Source organism: Lepidochelys olivacea, assembly GCF_965140295.1.
Source record: "Lepidochelys olivacea isolate rLepOli2 genome assembly, chromosome: 21".
Lineage (NCBI taxonomy): Eukaryota > Metazoa > Chordata > Testudines > Cheloniidae > Lepidochelys > Lepidochelys olivacea.
The window spans coordinates 16,897,808-16,917,275 of record NC_140431.1 but is presented as its reverse complement, the minus strand read 5'-3'; the positions used below and the strand labels follow the sequence as shown (position 1 = coordinate 16,917,275).

At 53.5% G+C, this 19,468-nt stretch overlaps 1 protein-coding gene across 3 annotated transcripts in view; it reads right to left on the bottom strand.

Annotated features, from left to right (window-relative positions):
* CPNE5 (copine 5) overlaps positions 1–19,468 on the bottom strand; it is a 197,881-nt gene that overhangs the window by 31,493 nt on the left and 146,920 nt on the right. For 2 of the 3 annotated variants that reach the window (XM_084611211.1, XM_084611213.1), the window contains 4 exons: positions 17,445–17,491; positions 16,478–16,659; positions 13,324–13,451; positions 12,536–12,638 (listed from right to left, as the gene is read on the bottom strand). In XM_084611211.1, coding sequence (XP_084467337.1) covers positions 12,536–12,638; positions 13,324–13,451; positions 16,478–16,659; positions 17,445–17,491 — 460 coding nt within the window. Of the gene's footprint in view, positions 1–11,257; positions 11,667–12,535; positions 12,639–13,323; positions 13,452–16,477; positions 16,660–17,444; positions 17,492–19,468 lie in introns of those variants that run through there. The other variant, XM_084611212.1, reaches the window with a different exon arrangement.

The window sequence follows — 19,468 nt, the reverse complement described above, 5'->3', positions numbered from 1 at the left end:
ACCTGCAGTTTGCAAATCTTGCAGCTAGTGAAATAATATCTCAACAGTGAAGGCACTTGCAGGGCTGAGTGAATGTTGGAAGACAGAAAAGCCGCCCATGCAGAGGGAGAGGGAGGTTTTTATTTTCCCTTCGCAATTCAAATAGTGAAATGAGCAACTTAATCAAGATGAACTATCTCCTGGCTGGATTGAGTTTGCTGCACCTCAGCTGCATCCTGGGGACTTTAACAGACAGATTACAAAATGAGCAAACAAATCGAAAGTCCTATTGTTCCAGGCAGAAGCTGAATTACTTGAGCAAGAACCTGAAAAATGTGTCCATCCACCTACCATCCTAGCTACTTATCTGTCCATCTATACCCAGCAATCATCCGATCATTTTATCGTTCCAGCCTAGCTACCTTTCTATCTATTGATCAGCCTGCTGATCTACCTAGCAATCTGCCCAGGCATTTGTACCGCACTTGTTACCACAGTAACTGCAAAACAAACTCAGGGGCCCCAGTTATTAGAAGCAATAAGGCAATTTGTTAGGTTTCCACTTAAACAGCGTTTACTGTCAGTGCTGGGTGTAACTTCTGAGTAAATAGGAAACTGTCACGTTCCCACTTGTTCCTTGCTCCTAAAAGGGCCATGAGATCATATGTCTCTGTGAAGGGGCAGAGTGTGCACACACTCTGGGTTAACGCCTAATCGCTCCCCTCTTCCTGGGGCGCTGCTTTTCTTGGCAGCTAAAGTAACAAACACCACCACATAACTCAACGGGTAGTGATCAATGGCTCCATGTCCAGTTGGCAGCCGGGATCAAGCGGAGTGCCCCAAGGGTCGGTCCTGGGGCTGGTTTTGTTCAATATCTTCATAAATGATCTGGAGGATGGTGTGGATTGCACTCTCAGCAAATTTGCGGATGATACTAAACTGGGAGGAGAGGTAGATACGCTGGAGGGCAGGGATAGGATACAGAGGGACCTAGACAAATTAGAGGATTGGGCCAAAAGAAATCTGATGAGGTTCAATAAGGATAAGTGCAGAGTCCTACACTTAGAACGGAAGAATCCCATGCACCGCTGCAGACTAGGGACCGAATGGCTCGGCAGCAGTTCTGCAGACAAGGACCTAGGGGTGACAGTGGACGAGAAGCTGGATATGAGTTAGCAGTGTGCCCTTATTGCCAAGAAGGCTAACAGCATTTTGGGCTGTATAAGTAGGGGCATTGCCAGCAGATCGAGGGACGTGATTGTTCCCCTCTATTTGACACTGGTGAGGCCTCATCTGGAGTACTGTGTCCAGTTTTGGGCCCCACACTACAAGAAGGATGTGGAAAAATTGGAAAGAGTCCAGTGGAGGGCAACAAAAATGATTACGGGACTGGAACACATGACTTATGAGGAGAGGCTGAGGGAACTGGGATTGTTTAGTCTGCGGAAGAGAAGAATGAGGGGGGATTTGATAGCTGCTTTCAACTACCTGAAAGGGGGTTCCAAAGAGGATGGCTCTAGACTGTTCTCAGTGGTACCAGATGACAGAACAAGGAGTAATGGTCTAAAGTTGCAGTGGGGGAGGTCTAGGTTGGATATTAGGAAACACTATTTCACTAGGAGGGTGGTGAAGCACTGGAATGCGTTACCTAGGGAGGTGGTGGAATCTCCTTCCCTAGAAGTTTTTAAGGTCAGGCTTGACAAAGCCCTGGCTGGGATGATTTAGTTGGTGTTGGTCCTGCTTTGAGCAGGGGGTTGGACTAGATGACCTCCTGAGGTCCCTTCCAACCCTGATATTCTATGATTCTATGATAACTCACAGACTCAGAGCCGTTAAGGTCAGAAGGAACCATAGTGATCATCTAGTCTGACCGCCTGCATGTCACAGGCCAAAGATCCTCACCCACCCACTCCTGTAACAGACCCAAAACCTCTGGCTGAGTTACTGACGTCCTCAAATCATGGTTTAAAGACTTCAAGTTACAGGGAATCCACCACTGATACTAGTTTAAACTTGCCAGTGACCTGTGCCCCATGCTGCAGAGGAAGGCAAAAAACCCCAGGGTCTCTGCCAATCTGAGCTGGGGGAAAATTCCTTCTTGACCCCAAATATGGCGAAAAGTTAAACCCTGAGCATGTGGACAAGAGCCACCAGCCACACAACTGGGAAAGAATTCTCTGTAGTAAACTCAGAGCCCTCCCCATTGAGTGTCCCATCTCTGGCCATTGGAGATATTTGCTGCTAACAGTCACAGATTGGCTCCATGCCATTGTAGGCAGTGTCATCACACCACCCCATTCAGCCTAGGCTTCTTCCTCAAAGCTGAGCTATTTGTAGGGTTTCCCCAGAGGACCTTTGTCCCAAGTTCCCACTTTCCAGAGTGCCAGTCCTGCCTTCCTTATGCCCAAAGTGGGGGAGCACCCCATACCTGCCACAATGAAGCCACAGGACTCAGCTGTCATTGCCAGACCAGGTTCCAACATCTGCTGAAAGGATGGATCAACAGCTGAGCCCTGACAACCTGCCCCTGTCACATGGGATTGCACCCCATCAGGTCCCTTCTATTTACTGCCACAGCACATCTGAGCCAAACCCTGCGGTCCTTAATCACCCCTTATGCTGAGTAATGTTCTTAGAAGACAGAGTAAAAATGGAGTGAAGACTTCATCACAGGGCCAAAACAACAAGTGGTGTCTGATGACAGCTCATCAGGAGACACAAACAGAACATATGCTCCGTGTCAAGAAGAATTCGCAGCATGCTTTGCACCAAAATTTCCCAGTCTCATCAACGCAGCCCAGGAATGCCAGTTCCCATCACACTCACAAAGGGAGGGGTGTCTTTGGATCTGCAAGCCTCACAGTGGGCTTGATCAGCAGACGAACGACTCAGCTGCCCGGGATCCAAGCAGTGCACAGTTCTGTGATCCAGCTGGCGAGCTGAGGTGCGAAATAACAGTCTTCTGCCGTGTTCACCAAATTACCGAAGACAAACTGAAGGGACCCCAGGGAACACTTGCAACATGACAGAGGACACATGACCAAGAAAGAGGCAATGGCCATCCAAGCTGCATGTGTGACACATTTCAAAGTCGTTCACAATGGAACAAGCGGCTGTGCTCCATTGCCGGAGGTGACTAAAGAATAAATGAACATGTACACGCAGGTATGCACACGCAGGTATGCACACGCACACACACATTGCCTATCACACGCACTCTTTTACGTCAAGTGAGTCAGTTACATTTAAGGTGGGCTCCAAAAAAGCATCTCGCTTTCCAACCCCTTGAGGCTGGCCCTGCGCGTAGTGATGTGATCACGGCACATTGCAGTCAGCTCCACATCTGCAGGGAGTAGGCGGAAAAACTGTCTGACAAAGATTTGTGGAAAGGTCACTTTGCATCTTGGCCTTGAAGCAAGAAGCCAAGTGACACCTGGTGCAATAACAGAGTTGCAAATGTATCGAACTTAAACATTCCAAACCGAGTAAGAAGGGACATCACAGGAATTAGATGAAAATGTTTACAGCTCCACACAACAGCCAACCCCTGAGGATATCTGCTTTTGACATCCCTGGGCTTCAGCTTCCAACACCTCCAGCATGCCGACATCATCAGTGTCATTCTATCTGAGCCATGGAGGTCTGAGTTTGGATGGGCCGTAAAGTAGAGACAAAGCCCCGCATGGCTCTGTTGCTCATCGTCAAGTCTGGAGAGGATAGATTCAAATTTTTCAAAATGTGCCTCTATCCACCTTGCCTGCTCAGATCTAAGTGCCGTCGTCAGTACAGAAAAGCACAGGCAGGAGTGAGAGCAGTAACTAGCCACAGATATAAAAAGACGTCATAATTGCAGAAGCCCGGAGCTGAGCCATCTTGCTGATTGCTTTGCCCTGTCAGGGATCAAGCTGAGCTCTTTGACTGAACGGGTATATAGCTGAAGAACCGCCCTTTGCTATTGCCATTTTCAACATGATTCGATTCTGGTTCTTACACCACCCCAATCGCATACAGGGCTAGAACCTCAGATGGTGTACATCAGCATAGCTTCATTGAAATCAATGGAGATAGGCTGATTTACACCAGCTGAGTATCCATCCCATCCTTTGGATACGGTACACAGAGCTGGAAAGATCAACCCTGCTGATCTGCATGATTTCCACCCATCCCATAATAAACACGAAAACAACAGCAACTCGCTGCTGAGTACGTACATCAACCATGCTGTCATCACTGCAATCCGTGCCTGTACAGCACACTGTAGGCGTGTCATTAACAGCTGATTGCAGTGAGACGATGCCTGACAGAAAGCCAGGAGTGACCTGTAGAATATCCTGAGGTAACTCCTGAGAGAAGAGATCTGATTGCTACACATCAACCAACCCGTGAACAATTCCATCAAAACAGGCAGAGCATGTCTGCCTGTAATACAAGCAAACAAACCTGAATCAGCTATACGTGGCCAAACTACCAAGGAGCTCTATGAAAAGTTTTTTCATAGAGCGTTTCATAGATTTTTATAGGGCATTTTCCAATGGCCAACATGCACTAGTCATTACTGACAAACAATCAACCCTCTATTGGTAAATGTAACAACAGCCAACGTTGCATTGCCCGGACTAAACAAAGTAGCAGTGGATATTGGTGTTCCCAACAAAGTCAAATACACAGCTGTGTCCCCCCAACACAGGCCTGGGCTGGAATGCTGTGGTGTTTAATGCCAACACATAGCTGCATTGTGGTCTGTGGTTGATGCTGTGAGGGACCAGGGCTTGGGCAGTCATGTCCAGTGGTTAGAGTCATAGACGGTCAGACTGGAGGAGCTCGAGCTAGAGTTGATAGCTGGGGTCCAGAGCTGAGGACCAAGCCAGAGTCATTAGCCAGGAACTGGGGGAAGGTCAAGGAATCAGGAACCAGGAGTGAAGCAGGGTCTGTCTCAGCAGGAGGTCAGGGATGAGGCTTCCTGCTTCTCTCCCTACAGGCTTACATGGTGGGTTTGGGCCAATCAGAAGTCATGGGAGGAGCTGCCAGTCATGGGTGGCACTTCCTGGCCTTCCAGGATGCCTGGTGTGTTGACCCTCACCCTGCCACGGCTGCCTGGGGAGGGGGCGGGGGGAAGCGCCACCCACTCACAGACCTGGGTTCAAGACTTATGAATCCCCACATCACCCCTGGGGCACATGGGCCAGGCTTGTTTGGGTGGCATTTGTGAAAGTCTTTTACTATTTCAGGAGTGTGAACAGTACCAGTAGGCTCCCAGACTGTTCTTGGGGGCCACAGCCTTCCTGGCATATGAGCTACCACAACTGACCTCGCTTTAATCTGGAGTCCAGGATGGCCCAGACCTCGTACTCCACATGGCCCTGACCTGGAACCAGGGGGCAGTGGCTGTGTTCGGTTGGGGAACAATTCCTGGCGTACAGTTCTGAGAGAGAAGTATGGATGACCGGTGCAATTTGAGGGACTCGGGCGGGTGGAGTTTGAAAGCAACAGGGTTGATTTTCTGACATATCTGGTAGGGTCCAAGGAACTAGTGGTCTAGCTTGAGAGAGGGCCTGCTCGTGTTGAGGTGCTTAATAGATAACCAGACCTGTGGCCTACCGAAAAGACCACCCCTCTTGTCTCCGGCCATCTGCACACTGTTTGCAGTCCTTCTTCGCATCCTTGAGGGGCCCCCTCAGCTCTTCTTGAATGTGTTGGATTTATTAAACCAAGTCAGCAGAAAGGCTGAAGGAATCAGGGGTGAAATCCATAGTTAGCAAAAAAGGGCTTTGTCCTGTGGAGCCATGGTTGGCCTTGTGGTATGCAAATATGGTGTTGGGTAGGAGGGTGGACCAGTTGTTCTGGTGGTAATTAAGCAGGCTCCATAAATATTGTCCCAGTACTTGCTTCACCCTCTCGGTCAGGCCATCAGTCCGGGGGTGGTATGCTGAGGAGGCACAGGAGTGGATGTTTAGTAGCTGGAGGGTTTCGGGCCAGACATGCAAGATGAACTGGGTCTCTTGATCGAGGTGATGCGGTGGAGCAGCCCATGGAGGCGGACAACATTGTTACTAGGAGCTGAGCCACCACCTCAGCTGATGGTACGTGGGCACAGAGGATGAAGTGTGCTATCTTGGTCAGTTGATCTATGACACTAGATGGGGAGCGCTCTGAGTTCCTACAGTGGATTCTTTCCCAGGTGTGTGGCTGCTGGGTCTTGCCCACATGGCTCAGGGTCTAACTGATCACCAGATTTGGGGTCAGGAAGGAATTTCCCCCCAGGTCAGATTGGCAGAGATCCTGGGGTGTTTTCGCCTTTCTCTGCAGTGTGGAGCACGGGTCACTTGCATTAAACTAGTGTCAATGGTGGATTCTCTGTAACTTGACGTCTTTAAACCATGATTTGAGGACTTCAGTAACTCAGCCAGAGGTTAGTTACTGGAGTGAGGTTCTGTGGCCTGCGATGCGCAGGAGGTCAGACTAGATGTTCATGACGGTCCCCTGTGACCTTAAAGTCTCAGAGTCTATGAGTACTGCTGTGTGGCTATTTGATTTGGTGAGTTCTACAATGAAATCCATGGCAATGGCTGTCCGTGGCCAGGGCAGATTCTCCATGGTCATCAGGGTGCCGAGAGGTTTGGTGTGCAGCACCTTGGTGCAAGCACATAAATCGCATGAATTAACCTACGCCTGAATTTCAGCCGGCATGCAGGGTTTCTAGAAGAAGCAGGAGGCTGGGATAGTGGCTTGAGGCCACTGTAGTGCCCCGCTAGGGGATCAGCATGGCTCACACGTAGTACTTCCAACCAGGGAGTCCTGGTGGAACGTATATCTGTTATTCCGCCCTGCATGGAACGTTCTTTCTCATTCTGAGCTCTTGCTTGCTCTGGGAGTCTACCACCCTCTGGGCCTCCCCTGAGAGGCTGATTGGAGCAGTGTGATTAGATCTTGGGACAGGGTGGCACTAAGGAAGTTGTGGGGCTTGAGGAAGTAGGGTTGTTCCTGGCTAGCTTTCTCTCCTTCCTTGTAACAGTCTCCTTCACGGAACAGAGCATTGGCCTTGCTCTGCTTGCTCCCCGGTGGGCAGGTAATCTTGAAGTTGAAGCAGGAGAAGAATAAGACCCCGCTCAGCTGTCTCTGGTTCAGCGCATTGGCCCTGTGCAGATACTCAAGATTTCTATGATCAGTAACACTTGTCCAGGGCATCGAGCCCCGCCCGTAGTGAGGCCACTCCGCAAATGCGGATTTAATCTCAAGCAATTCTTTATCAAGGAGCTCGTAGGTCTGTTCAGCTGGAGTGATCCTATCGATCCGAAATACACCAGTGACCAAGTGCCAGGTTGCAGAGGCATTAGTCAGTCCAAATGGCATTACCAGATACTCAGTGTCTTTAATGAGTTTAGAAAGTGGTTTTCCATTCATCTCCTGCCCAAATGGGCATGAGATTGTTACCTCTAGGAGGTCTGGGTTGCTGAATATCCATGTGGATCTCATGGAATCCAACAATGCTGGGATTAACGGCCAGGGGTGACAGTTCCGAATTTTCACTTGATTCAGTGTCCAGTAGTCTACAAAGAGGCGCAAAGTCCCGTATTTCTTCTTTATGAAGAGGAATGTGGCCCCTGTGGGAGATGAATGGAAAACCGCTTTCTAAACTCATTAAAGACACTGAGTATCTGGTAATGCCATTTGGACTGACTAATGCCTCTGCAACCTGGCACTTGGTCACTGGTGTATTTCGGATCGATACATTGTTTTCTTGAATACCCGCCTGGAGAATCACCAGTTCTGGTTCGGGCATCGCGTAATTACGGCCACAGGGAACTTTCACCCTGACTGTAGGTCAACAGTGACATCACAGTGTCGGTATGGAGGCAATGTGTCCACATTTTTTCCTGAAGACGCCTGCGTAAGCCTGGTATTTATCAGGAACACAGGGGTGGGAAGGGGTGTCAGACCCGGGAGTGTCTCACTCCAGCCAGTAGCTGAGAGCCCCCGGCACATACTGGGGTAGACTCACTGGTGCCTGGGATGGGGCCCCTGGATCCAGGGTCTTCTGCTGTTGCTGCTACAGCGGCAGGCCTGCCGACAGAGCTCCCACCGTGTTCTCGCCAGCAAGTTAAGGAAGTATGGGCTGGACGAATGGAGTATAAAGTGGACAGAAAGTTGGCTAGATTGTCGAGCTCAATGGGTAGTGATCAATGGCTCCATGTCTAGTTGGCAGCCGGTATCAAGTGGAGTGTCCCAAGGGTTGGTCCTGGAGCCGGTTTTGTTCAATATCATGATAAATGATCTGGAGGATGGTGTGGATTGCACCCTCAGCAAATTTGCAGATGACGCTAAACTGGGAGAAGAGGTAGATACGCTGGAGGGCAGGGATAGGATACAGAGGGACCTAGACAAATTGGAGGATTGGGCCAAAAGAAATCTGATGAGGTTCAACAAGGACAGAGTCCTGCACTTAGAACGGAAGAACCCAATGCACTGCTACAGACTAGGGACCAAATGGCTCGGCAGCAGTTCTGCAGAAAAGGACCTAGGGGTTACAGTGGACGAGAAGCTGGATAGGAGTCAACAGTGTGCCCTTGTTGCCAAGAAGGCCAATGGAATTTTGGGATGTATAAGTAGGGGCACTGCAAGCAGATCGAGGGACGTGATCGTTCCCCTCTATTCGACACTGGTGAGGCCTCATCTGGAGTACTGTGTCCAGTTTTGGGCCCCACACTACAAGAAGGATGTGGAAAAATTGGAAAGAGTCCAGTGGAGGGCAACAAAAATGATTAGGGGACTGGAACACATGAGTTATGAGGAGAGGCTGAGGGAACTGGGGATGTTTAGTCTTCAGAAGAGAAGAATGAGGGGGGGATTTGATAGCTGCTTTCAACAACCTGAAAGGGGGTTCCAAAGAGGATGGCTCTAGACTGTTCTCAGTGGTAGCAGATGACAGAACAAGGAGTAATGGTCTCAAGTTGCAGTGGGGGAGATTTAGGTTGGATATTAGGAAAAACTTTTTCACTAGGGGGGTGGTGAAACACTGGAATGCGTTACCTAGGGAGGTGGTGGAATCTCCTTCCCTAGAAGTTTTTAAGGTCAGGCTTGACAAAGCCCTGGCTGGGATGATTTAGTCGGGAATCGGTCCTGCTTTGAGCAGGGGGTTGGATTAGATGACCTCCTGAGGTCCCTTCCAACCCTGATATTCTATGATTCTATGGGAAGCTGATCCTCTGTGCTCGCCAGAGAATATGGGGGTCACGCCATGCCAACCACGTGATGCCAAGCTTCAGGGGAAATGTGGGGAACAGACCACCCTGAACTGCAGCAATTCTCGGTGCTCCTGAATTACTGCTTCCAGGGGCACTGTCTCCTGGGTTACCAGCCCAAGGACAAGAGGGTCCCATCTACAGTTTCCACAACATCCAGCATGGACTTCTGCCAGATGGGGATTTGCAGAGCTCGGGCAGTCTTGGAATTTATGAAATTGTCAATGGCTCTGGAGTCAATGAGTGCCCACTGCAAGGGCAGTCGTTGAGTTTTGCCATGGACGCACAGCTGAATTAGAAACCAGTGGACCCTCACGGGTCCCCATCAAAACTTGGGGGGTCAGCCCTGGGCGTAGCTGTGTGGTTGTGCCCAGCCTGGTCCTCCTACGAGGCCTGAGCTTGATTGTTTCCTGATCCCTTCCTGGCCAGGATCCGTGATGGGCATGAAGCAAACATGTCCTGGCTCAGTGCAGCAGCAGTGCAGGCTATTGCACCAATGTCACTCCTTCTCCTTCGTGGTCAACTGGCAGTGGGCTGAGTCACCTGCATGGGTGCGGGGGTTGAGCTCATGGGGGCTAGAACAGGGCGTGGGGGCATGTTCTACCCCTCTTTTCCTCCCTCAGCGCATGTATCTGGTTGTCAATGAGGATGGCCAGATCAATGGAGGTGTCCAGGTCCACAGGGACTTCTGCCCATGCTAACTCACGCTTTGCTTAATCCCCACTGGAACTGGTATAACTGGGCCACCTTGTGCCACTTGGTGTTGGCCACAAGCCATGAAGTGTGCCGTGGACGATGGGGGCTGGCCCCTGTTGCTGCCGCAGCTTCCTTGGGGAGGCTTTGGCCGATCGCATGCTGAGAGGGTCATCAGCAATTGTGGAAAAGGCTCAGAGGAGGGTGCTCCAGTCCATCGGTGCCTGACTAGTCTGCTTGAGCAGGGGAGAGGCCCAATCCAGTGCCTCACCAGTCAGTAAACTAGTTACCAGCCCCACCTTGGCCTGCTTTGTGGAGTCAGTCCGGGAGCAGAGCAGAAACAATAGACAGCACTAATTAAGCAAACCCCTGAATTTTTGGCAGTCTCCATCGATTGCTGCACTAGAGGCATCACGGGGCTGGCTCAAGTGGTGGGGCCATCACCTGTGCCTACCCATGGAGGGCCTGGTTTTCTGCGCAACATTGTGCTGTCTGTGGCCATGGAGCTGAAACCTCAGCTTCTATGTGGGTGATCTGTGCCCAGGGATCTGGTGCTTCTGGGGGCTGGCTGGGCAATGGACTGCCCACTACCTCCATGTTCCCACTGGGGCACAGGCTGTGCAGGGTCAGAGTCATCTGTGCAAACTGCCAGGGACCGGGATGTGCGCAGTCAGGTCCAGGGGTCAGAGTTGGAGGAGGTCGAGGTTGAGTCGATATCTCAGGTCCGGAACCAGGGGTCAAGAGCCAGGAACCAGAGGCAGGGTGAGGAAGGAGGAATGAGGCAAGGGGAACAGCAACCCAGAGTGAGGCAGGATCTATCTCAGCAGCAGGTCACGATCTGCCTTGATGCACTGTCACTTCCTGGTACTCCCTCCAGGCTTACCTGGTGGCTCTGGGCCAATCAGCAGTCATGGGAGAGGCTGACAGTCATCTACCATGGGCGGCACTTCCCATAGTGACTGGTCTCCCAGGATGTCTGGTGCATTGTTAATGGCTATGCCAAGGCTGCCTGGGGTGGAGTAGAGTCACTGCCCACCTGAAGGGCTGCAGACGTGTGTTCAAATCCTGTGAAACCTCACAGGTACACACATGATCAAGTTATTCAAAATTTCCATCAGTAATAGTGTTCTCCCATTGTCCTATCGTTAGCTGATCTTGGAACGCCAGTGCAAATTTGTATCTGATGATTCACTGGGGCTGAAATGGTTCTTTAGATTCCACCCTGAATATAAGGGAGATGGGAACAGCACTCTGGCACTGGGAGCTCAGGTCTGGGGCAAACAGCCCTTGAAGGAAGTGAGGCAGAATGTATTCCTGTGTTCACACTTTATTGTAATAATCTTTGTACAAAGTACACCTTGCAAGGTATCATTTGAAAACTCATAATTTGCAGATCAGTATGGTCCTGGTAAAATGTGTCTGGCAGCACTGTAGGTGAAGTTATAAGATTCCCCTGTATGGTGTTATTACCACATGTTCCAAACTGAGGCTGGCAAACACATCTGTCCTAGGCAAAGGAGTGTGTGCTCTGCTTCAGTTGCATGTAAGCAGTACACAGAGCTGTCAAGCAGCAATGGAAACAAAGGAAGCTCAAACAGGTGAGAAAAAAGCAGCGGGGAACATCCTTCCACACAGAGTCTTGGTCTCCTAGTTCTCAGCTGGGAATGTTTTTCAAGAGAGGGACTGAAACTATAAAATGGAGGGAAAAAAATCCCAAACATCTCTCACTCCCCCTGCCCATCACATTTACTGCACCTGAAATGACAAAGGAAGCAGTCATTGGACTCGGGGGTGGGATCCTGACCTAAGAAGTTTGTCCAGTCAGACAGCGGAAACATGGGATGAGAAAACTTTGCTTTGAATTTAGTAGAGTTTGTTAAGTTAGGCACCAGTAGCATTTTGTCTTTATTTTTCTCGTAACCCTTTCTGACTTTTATGCCTCATTACCCGTACTCACTTACAATCTCTCTTTGTGGTACAGGAAGGGACAGTAGGAGATTACAAGCCTGGGGAGGAGGTGACCCTGTAGGGGTGACTTTCTGACTGCACGGCATGTGTAGCATTTGTTCTAAAGGTGTGGATTTGGCTGGCTTGTCCCATGGAGCTAGTACTAATCACTTCCTATGACAATGACAAATATCACAGTCGGGTCTCTGCATTCGCACAGGGTTGTTATGCAATCACTGCTGCCCTAAGTCAACGCCTCTAGCTAAGGGAAAAGGCCAAAGCTTCCGACTGAGCCCATTAGTGGGCACAGAGGGAGGTTGGGCACCCAAGTGATGAGGGCACAGACCGAGTCCCCAGGTTGTTATAGCCACCTGTCTGTCGACAGCCACGGCAGCCTCTGAGCTCTCTGGTACCTGGGACACTGGGCTGACAGAATTTAGGGAACCTCTGGAGACAGGGGCTAATCTTGAGCTCCATTACCTCCACATGAGGCTAGACAGAGCTTGACAAACCTCACTGGGATTCTGCAGAAGCCATCAGCCTTAGCAGGTCTAGTAACATCTGCTTCTTGATGTTACTTTCCGTCTGTCCGAGCGAGTGGCACTTGGGCAGACATTGGCTTGGTGTGCTGCAGGATACTGGTGGCACCGCAGGTGAGCAGAACCCCTGCTACTCACATTGACGATGGCTTCCTTCGTCTGGGCCATGTCCGATATCACCCCGTCCGTGATGATCAGGAGCACGAAGTACTGGGAGCCGTCTTGTTCAGTGGTGGCGTACCTGGATGGGAGGATGTTCATGTGAGAGTAGGCTTCTGGGGGGTGGGTGCCAGGGATTAGGGACTCTGAGCTCTAACCTTGCTGCCCTGGGCCATGTTCATCCCTGGGGTAACTCCAGAGACCCCATGGGGAATTTGTCCCCAGGTCTGTGGTACAGAGCAGCTTCTCCAATTTCCCAGTTTGGGAGATTTCTGTGGCAAGATTAGAGCTCCCCAAGGGGAGTCCCCCTCCTCCTCTCCCTGCCCCCAAACGTAACCCCCGTTTCTGCTGTTGCCCAGGGGCCACGTGAGCTCCCAAGAGAGCTGGGCTGTGACACCATTTACCCAAGCCAGGATTCTCCTGGGGCACATCCCTGCTAGTCCGGCTGCAGGGTGTTAAACATGGGCCTTGACCCAGGCCAGGGAGTGACATAAATACACACCATGCTCCCGGAACCCAGGGCTTGAGACATACACATGGATTGGACACAGCCCTGGAGGATCCACTGCCCTGGCTAGCTCCTTCCCGGCTCTGGCTGGGATCAAACAGCTCTTGACTCTTTTGCTGCTCCCAGTTGGCCATTCTATGCAGACACTGCCATAGCTCTCTGGCGGGTACAACCAGACTACTTCTGGCCCAGGGAGGGGTGACCGAGCAAGCTGGGCTGTGGGATACTGCCACCGAGTCAATGCACTAGCTGGATGTACCTGGCCACATGGTTGACTACCGGGGCAAAGTTAGTTGGGCCATACAGCTGGACAGTCTTGAGGCTCTTGTGATAGGCTTCTAAAATGCCCTCAATCCCGCTGCAGTAGGGGTTGTCGGTGTTGCCGTTCTGAGAGAGAGGGAGGAAGGGCAGTGAGGGGGGGGGTTCCCAAACAGGGGAGTCATTCCCCATCCCCCCACTTTTATTTCCCAGAGCCCGGCTTGGAGCGCTGGCCAGAGAAATGTGAGGAATTCCCCACAGTGCTGGGAGGAATCACCTGAAGGGGTTACCCTATGGCCTCAGAGGAACAGTGATGATAACACTTAGCGTTTCCATCCTAGGATCTCAAACTGCTTTAAAAGCACCATCATCCCCATGTTCCTGGTGGGGAAACTGAGGCACAGAGAGGGGACATGGCTTAACCAAGGACAAATAGAGTACATCCATGAGGTGGGAATAGAACCCAGGAGACCCAGCTCTGGCACTGAAATGGCTTCCATTGCTGAGGCTCAGTCCCTAGCTGGCATCTCCAGAGAGTGGGGCTCAGGGAGTCACCGGAGTTACCTCCCCCATGCTGTAAGGAGGGAAGCTCTCTCCTGGGGGTGGGGGTGGGGAGACAGCAGCTGTGTCCCTTCTCCAGCAGGGACTGGGAAAAGGCTCACTAAGAAAAACCAGGTTTCCCTGCTCAAATTTTTATTCCCTCCCCATGGGAAATCCATTGTCCTGTCCTCAGAGCAGCTATGCTCCTGCCCTTGGTGATCATGGCCGTTTGGCCGGCAAAGCCCAAGCCACAGAGGCCTCGTGGAAGCCCAGAGCAGCATGGCTCAGAGCCCAGGGTCGACACACTCAGCTTGTGCGCCAACTTTGTGTAGACGACTGGACTGGGGCTGGTGCTCGGGCTCTGAAGCCTACGGGAGGTGGGTGGGCGTCGGAGCCCAAGCATCTACCCAGATGTTTTGAGAGCCGCAGCACAAGCCCGAGCCTGCTGAGCCCGGCTCTGGGCCTCGCCGCGGAGGCTGTGCAGAGGGACCCACTGAGGCTCCGCTAGGGCCGACCAAGCACTCGGAGACCCGTCAGGCCGCGCCCCAGTCACGGGCTCTGATCAGCGTTGGCTGCTCTGCGGAGGCACCTCCGGCAAGTCTGCTCGGGGATCACACGGACTGGCTGGTCTAACCAGGGGGTCAGACTAGTGGGGAGGTGGTGCCAGACACGCCCTAACCCCCACTAAGGGCCTGATCCTGTCAGGCGCTGAGCACCATCCACACCATCGCAGCCGGCAGGAGCTGAGGGTGCTCAGTACCTCACGGGGTTGCTCTTTCGGGTTCTGGCCAGACCGCCTGCCAGACAGGAGCGAGGCCTGTCACTTCCGCGCATGGCTGCAGAGGCCGGAAAAGAGGCTGTCTACGCGCTGGTGACCACGGCAGGGCTACTTCGGCGTAACCACGCGGCTCAGGTGTGTGCATAACCCTCACCCGCGGAGCGACGCCGTCATCCTGACCGACCCACGGCGCCGGCATAGCTGTAGCAGGGCAGGGCCCTCACCGCACGGCGCCTCCTGCCGGCACTCTGGGAATTAGCTCGTCCAGCTCAGGCGCGCCCTCCTCTGGCTGGTTTCTCACCCGCAGGGACCTGCCCTGTTGTCTCCACCACCTCGGGCCCCATGTCCCTCCCGGACCCCAGTGCCGCTTGCCCACGGGTGCTACCCCACAGCAATGCCCCCACCCTCAGGGTCTCCCCTCCCAGGGGAACCACAACCCCCTATAACACAGGTGGGCAAACTACAGCCCGCGGACTCCTCTGCCCAGCCCCGGAGCTCCTGGCAGGGAGGCTCGTCCCCGGCCCCTCCCCCACTGTTCCCCCTTCCCCGCAGCCTCAGCGCTCCATGCTCCGGGCTGGGGGGCTGGGGGGGGTGGGGGCTCCTGGGGCAGCACAGCTGCAGAGCCCAGCCTGACCCGGTGCTCCGGGCAGCGCGGGAAGGGGGCGGGGACGGGGGGGGGGGTTGGATAGAGGGCAGGGAAGTTTGAGGGGTCGGGGCAGTCAGAGGGCAGGAAACAGAAGGGTTGAATGGGGGCAGGGGTCCCAGGGGGGGCAGTCAGGAAGGAAAGGGGGGGATGGATGGGGCAGCGGGGGGTAGTGAGGGGACAGGGAGAAGGGTGGTTGGATGGGGCAGGGGTCCCGGGGGGGCAGTCAGGAATGAGAAGAGGGGTTGGATAGGGCAGTGGGGGGCAGTCAGGGGCAGGGGTTCCAGGGGTGGTCAGGGAGGGGTGGATGGGGCAGGAGTCCCAGGGGGCCATCCGGGGACAGGGGGGATTGGATGGGGTAGGAGTCCCAGGCAGGGCCATCAGGGGGCAAGAAGCAGGGGGGATCAGATAGGGGCCAGGCTATGCCTGGCTGTTTGGGGAGGCACACAGCCTCCCCTAACCAGCCCTCCATACAATTTTGGAAACCCGATGTGGCCCTCAGGCCAAAAAGTTTGCCCGCCCCTGCCCTGTACCCACCTTGTCTCAGTGGCTACTGCCAGTCGTCATCTAGCCCCTTCTCTCAGGGGCAGGCTGCAGTCTGAAATGGCCACTCATCGCTGGCAAGGGGGTTGGACCTGCTGCTTTTCTTGGCCTAGCTGTCTCCCTGCAGCCCTAGTACGTCCTCAGGCCTTTGCTGCAAGACCTCAGCCTGGGAGGTCGCCTGGCCAGCCTGCCCTTCCCCAGCCCTGCTCTGTCCTGCCCTTCCCCAGCCCTGCTCTGCTCTGCTCTGCTCTGCTCTGCTCTGCTCTGCTCTGCTCTGCTCTGCTCTGCTCTGCTCTGCTCTGCTCTGCTCTGTCCAAGGGCCCCCGTCTCTCCCAAACAGCTCCATCCTTCTGACTTCTGTCTCCCCAGGCGCCCTTCTTATACCCTGATTGGCTCCCTCAAGCCCGCTTGTGATTGGCTCCCCGGGGCAGCCCTTTCCCAGGGCTGTTTTTAACCCAAGCGGGGTGACCGCCCTGCTGCAGTAGCCACCGCCTCTCACGGAGGTGGAGTTATGAACCCAAGAGGAGAGCTCTCTCCCGTTGGCGTGGCGCGCCTTCACCAGCGGCTCGAGAGCAGCTCAGCTGTGCTGATGCCCGCTGGTAGTGTAGACCTGCCCTAAGCGGTAGAGCGATTCGAAGGGGATGGCAGTACCAGGGGGAACTCGTGGGACACGTGCCCGTCAGGAGGGATTTTGGCTCCGAACCCAAGTGCGGGGAACATCTTGTCACTGTCGTAGTCCTGGATGATCTCGCCCACCGCCTTCAGCGCCATGGCGTAGGCGTTGAGCTGGTACGGGTTCATGTAGTGCAGGGAGGTGGATTGCGAGGGGTTGCCTGACGGAGAGAGAGAAGGGTCACACAGACCAGCAGGCAGCAGCACATGGGCAAAGCAGTGGGGGGTTGGGGGGGGCATGTGTATTTGTCAGGTCAGCTGAGGGACTGAAGTCTTTACTCAGGGCCTGATTCTCACACACACCAAGGGAAGTCAAGAGTAATTCCTCTGTCACTGTAGGGGGGAAACTGACATAAGAGAGCGATTGTCAGCTGTGTGGGGCAGGGACTGTGCTTTTGTTCTGTTTGTACAGCACCTTGCACCACGGGGTCCTGGGCCAGGATCGCGGCTACTAGTCACTATGGCAATATAAATAATCAATAATACCAGTGAGGTGAGTCCAACCCTCATTGATGTCCATGGGATTTGGCCTGGGTGGCTTGAGAAAACATGGTGACCCCAGGGCCAAGATCCAGCTCTCACCTCCACCTGTGTAAATGAGGAGTAACTCTGCGGAGGCCAGTGGAGTGATGCTGGTATCAAACTGCTCTAAATCAGAACAGAACCAGGCCCCAGGTGTCTGGGCAGGACACTTGTTCGTTAATAGTATAAAACCTCATCCCTGTAAGGATACCTAATACCTATCGACAGATTTAACAAGTGCTCAACAGTCATAAAATAACTATTGATTTCACAGGCCTTTATGGGGAATGAATGACTGTGCAATAAATACATAATATCTCAGAGGGGTTTAGTGTAATGTATTGTCTGAGCAGCCACTAGCTGTCTGAACAGAGACTGACCATGCTTCAGGGAACATTAGTACGGTTAATCTGGTAGAACTCACCATTGGAAGCTGTGAAGTCAATGGCCACTGTGAAATTGATCTGTGTCCTGAAAAGGGGACAATGACACCATTAGTCAGAAGCTCTGGCAGGCTGGTGCAGATTCTGCAGGCATTCTGTTCAGACTCCACCCTCGATGGGGCTAATGTTCCCAAACGAGTCGCCAGGCCTTGACACCCTGGCTTGTTTGGAAGAGCTCAGACGGAGATTCAAACTGTGCTGCTCTCACCTGCAGTCTCTTGATGCACAGATGTCACAGGTGGCAATGCACAGCTGAGCAAATCCATGGGAAACTGGCAGCCAAGCGAGCTCCCAATGGCCTTTGTTAACATCTCCCCAGTGCAGCAGGTGGGGAGAGCTTCGAGGGGATCTAAGCAGGGAGAGTGGAGTCATCGAGCCAGTGGCCAGGTTCTGAAGCTGAGCTGAGCAATTCTGCCTGTCTGACCAGGAGTGCGGAGCTCCCTCTTGGGTTGTTTTACAGCCTTGCCTTTGACTCTCAAGCTGGGTCCATTTCCTGGTGCCCACCTGTGCTCTCATCCCCTGGCTTGAGCCAGAGAGGCACTGAGCACCCACAGCCCCTGGTATTTCCCAGCATTTTGCAGGATCAGGCCTTGTAGAGAGGAGACTGGGAGAGGAGCCCGGGAGAGGAGCCCACACTCGCTCTGTCAGATCAGCGAGCTGCTCCCACGCACCCAGAAATCATCCCATGACCACAGCAGTAGCCAGGTGAGAACCAGCTCCGGGGTCTATGAATTCCCCACTCGCCCTGCACAGAAGGGGTAAGTGTGGACTGAGTACATAGGATTGTCTGCAGTGACTGGCACACCAGCCATGTCCCCATTGGTGGCGGGTGAAATTTCCCCTGGGGGAGGCGAGCTCCTTGTCCTGCCTCTTCCGCCCACAGTCCTACCCCCACTCCACCCCTGCTCTGCACCAGGCCCCACCCCTGATTTGCCACTCACCTCTTCACACACCCCTCCAATCATCTCCTCCCCCGCTCGCCTGCTGCTCGCCCACCTGCTGCTGGCCCCCTCACCCCACCCCCGCCAGACCCTTTCCCCCCCCCCAGACCCCTCCCACCTGCTGTGCAGCTGGCTCCCCGCTCGCCTCCTTACCTGCTGCTGCACCCCCCCGTGACACCCTCTTCCCTTTTCACCTTAAAGCACTAATAACATTCCCCAAGGCACCAGGTGTAGCCGAATTGCCAGACAGATTCTCCTCTGCGTGGCAGGGAGTTTGGTATACGCCATACAGAGAGATGAAGCACCAGGCTGCCTGTGCCACCCTGAAGCCTAATCTCTTCTTTTGGAAAGTGCTTGTCGGTGGCAGCCGGCATTAGGGCAGCAGTTTAATCACCTTCCTTACCCAGAATTCCCTGCCAGGCTCGTTTACTTCAACTGGGTTTGAATAAAACGACTAGATCAAGAAATAAACACACTGGCTATGGCAGCTCCTCCTTGAACCAGGCCAGCAGTTACTTCTGGGCACAGAGACTCACTGAGGCGTCGTTGTTGGGAAACTGGTTTTAACCCCAATAACAGATTTTCCCCCAACAGAAAAGCCAGCGGAACGTGGCCAAAGGCTCCCTGGGCGCTGGCGAATGCCTGTCAGACGGGTTCATTACCACTGTCATGGCTCTGTAACAGTCCAGTGATCTCTGCTACTCGGTCTCTGGAAGGCTTTTTCACTGTGTAAAGTTAGTCGGGGATCCCCTCTGTTCACCTCCTCACTCCCCCCGTCTGCCACTGACTCCCCACTCGCATTCTCACACTCCCACCCCGCGCCCCGCGAGAGACACGGCCTGCAGCTGTGGGGACCTCCGAGGGGGGGAAGGGGAAGGGGCTGGGGTGGAGGAGAGGAGAGGAGGAAGATTCACCCCAGGCAGCAGCAGCAAGCTCGGGGAAGGGCCAGAACAGGGAGGGGAAGAGGCGGGGAGGGGGGCACCACAGCCCACGTGTGGGGCAGCAGAGACGGCTGTGCTAACGCCTATTATACCCGCTGTCCATGCCCGTCCCCTTCTGCCTCG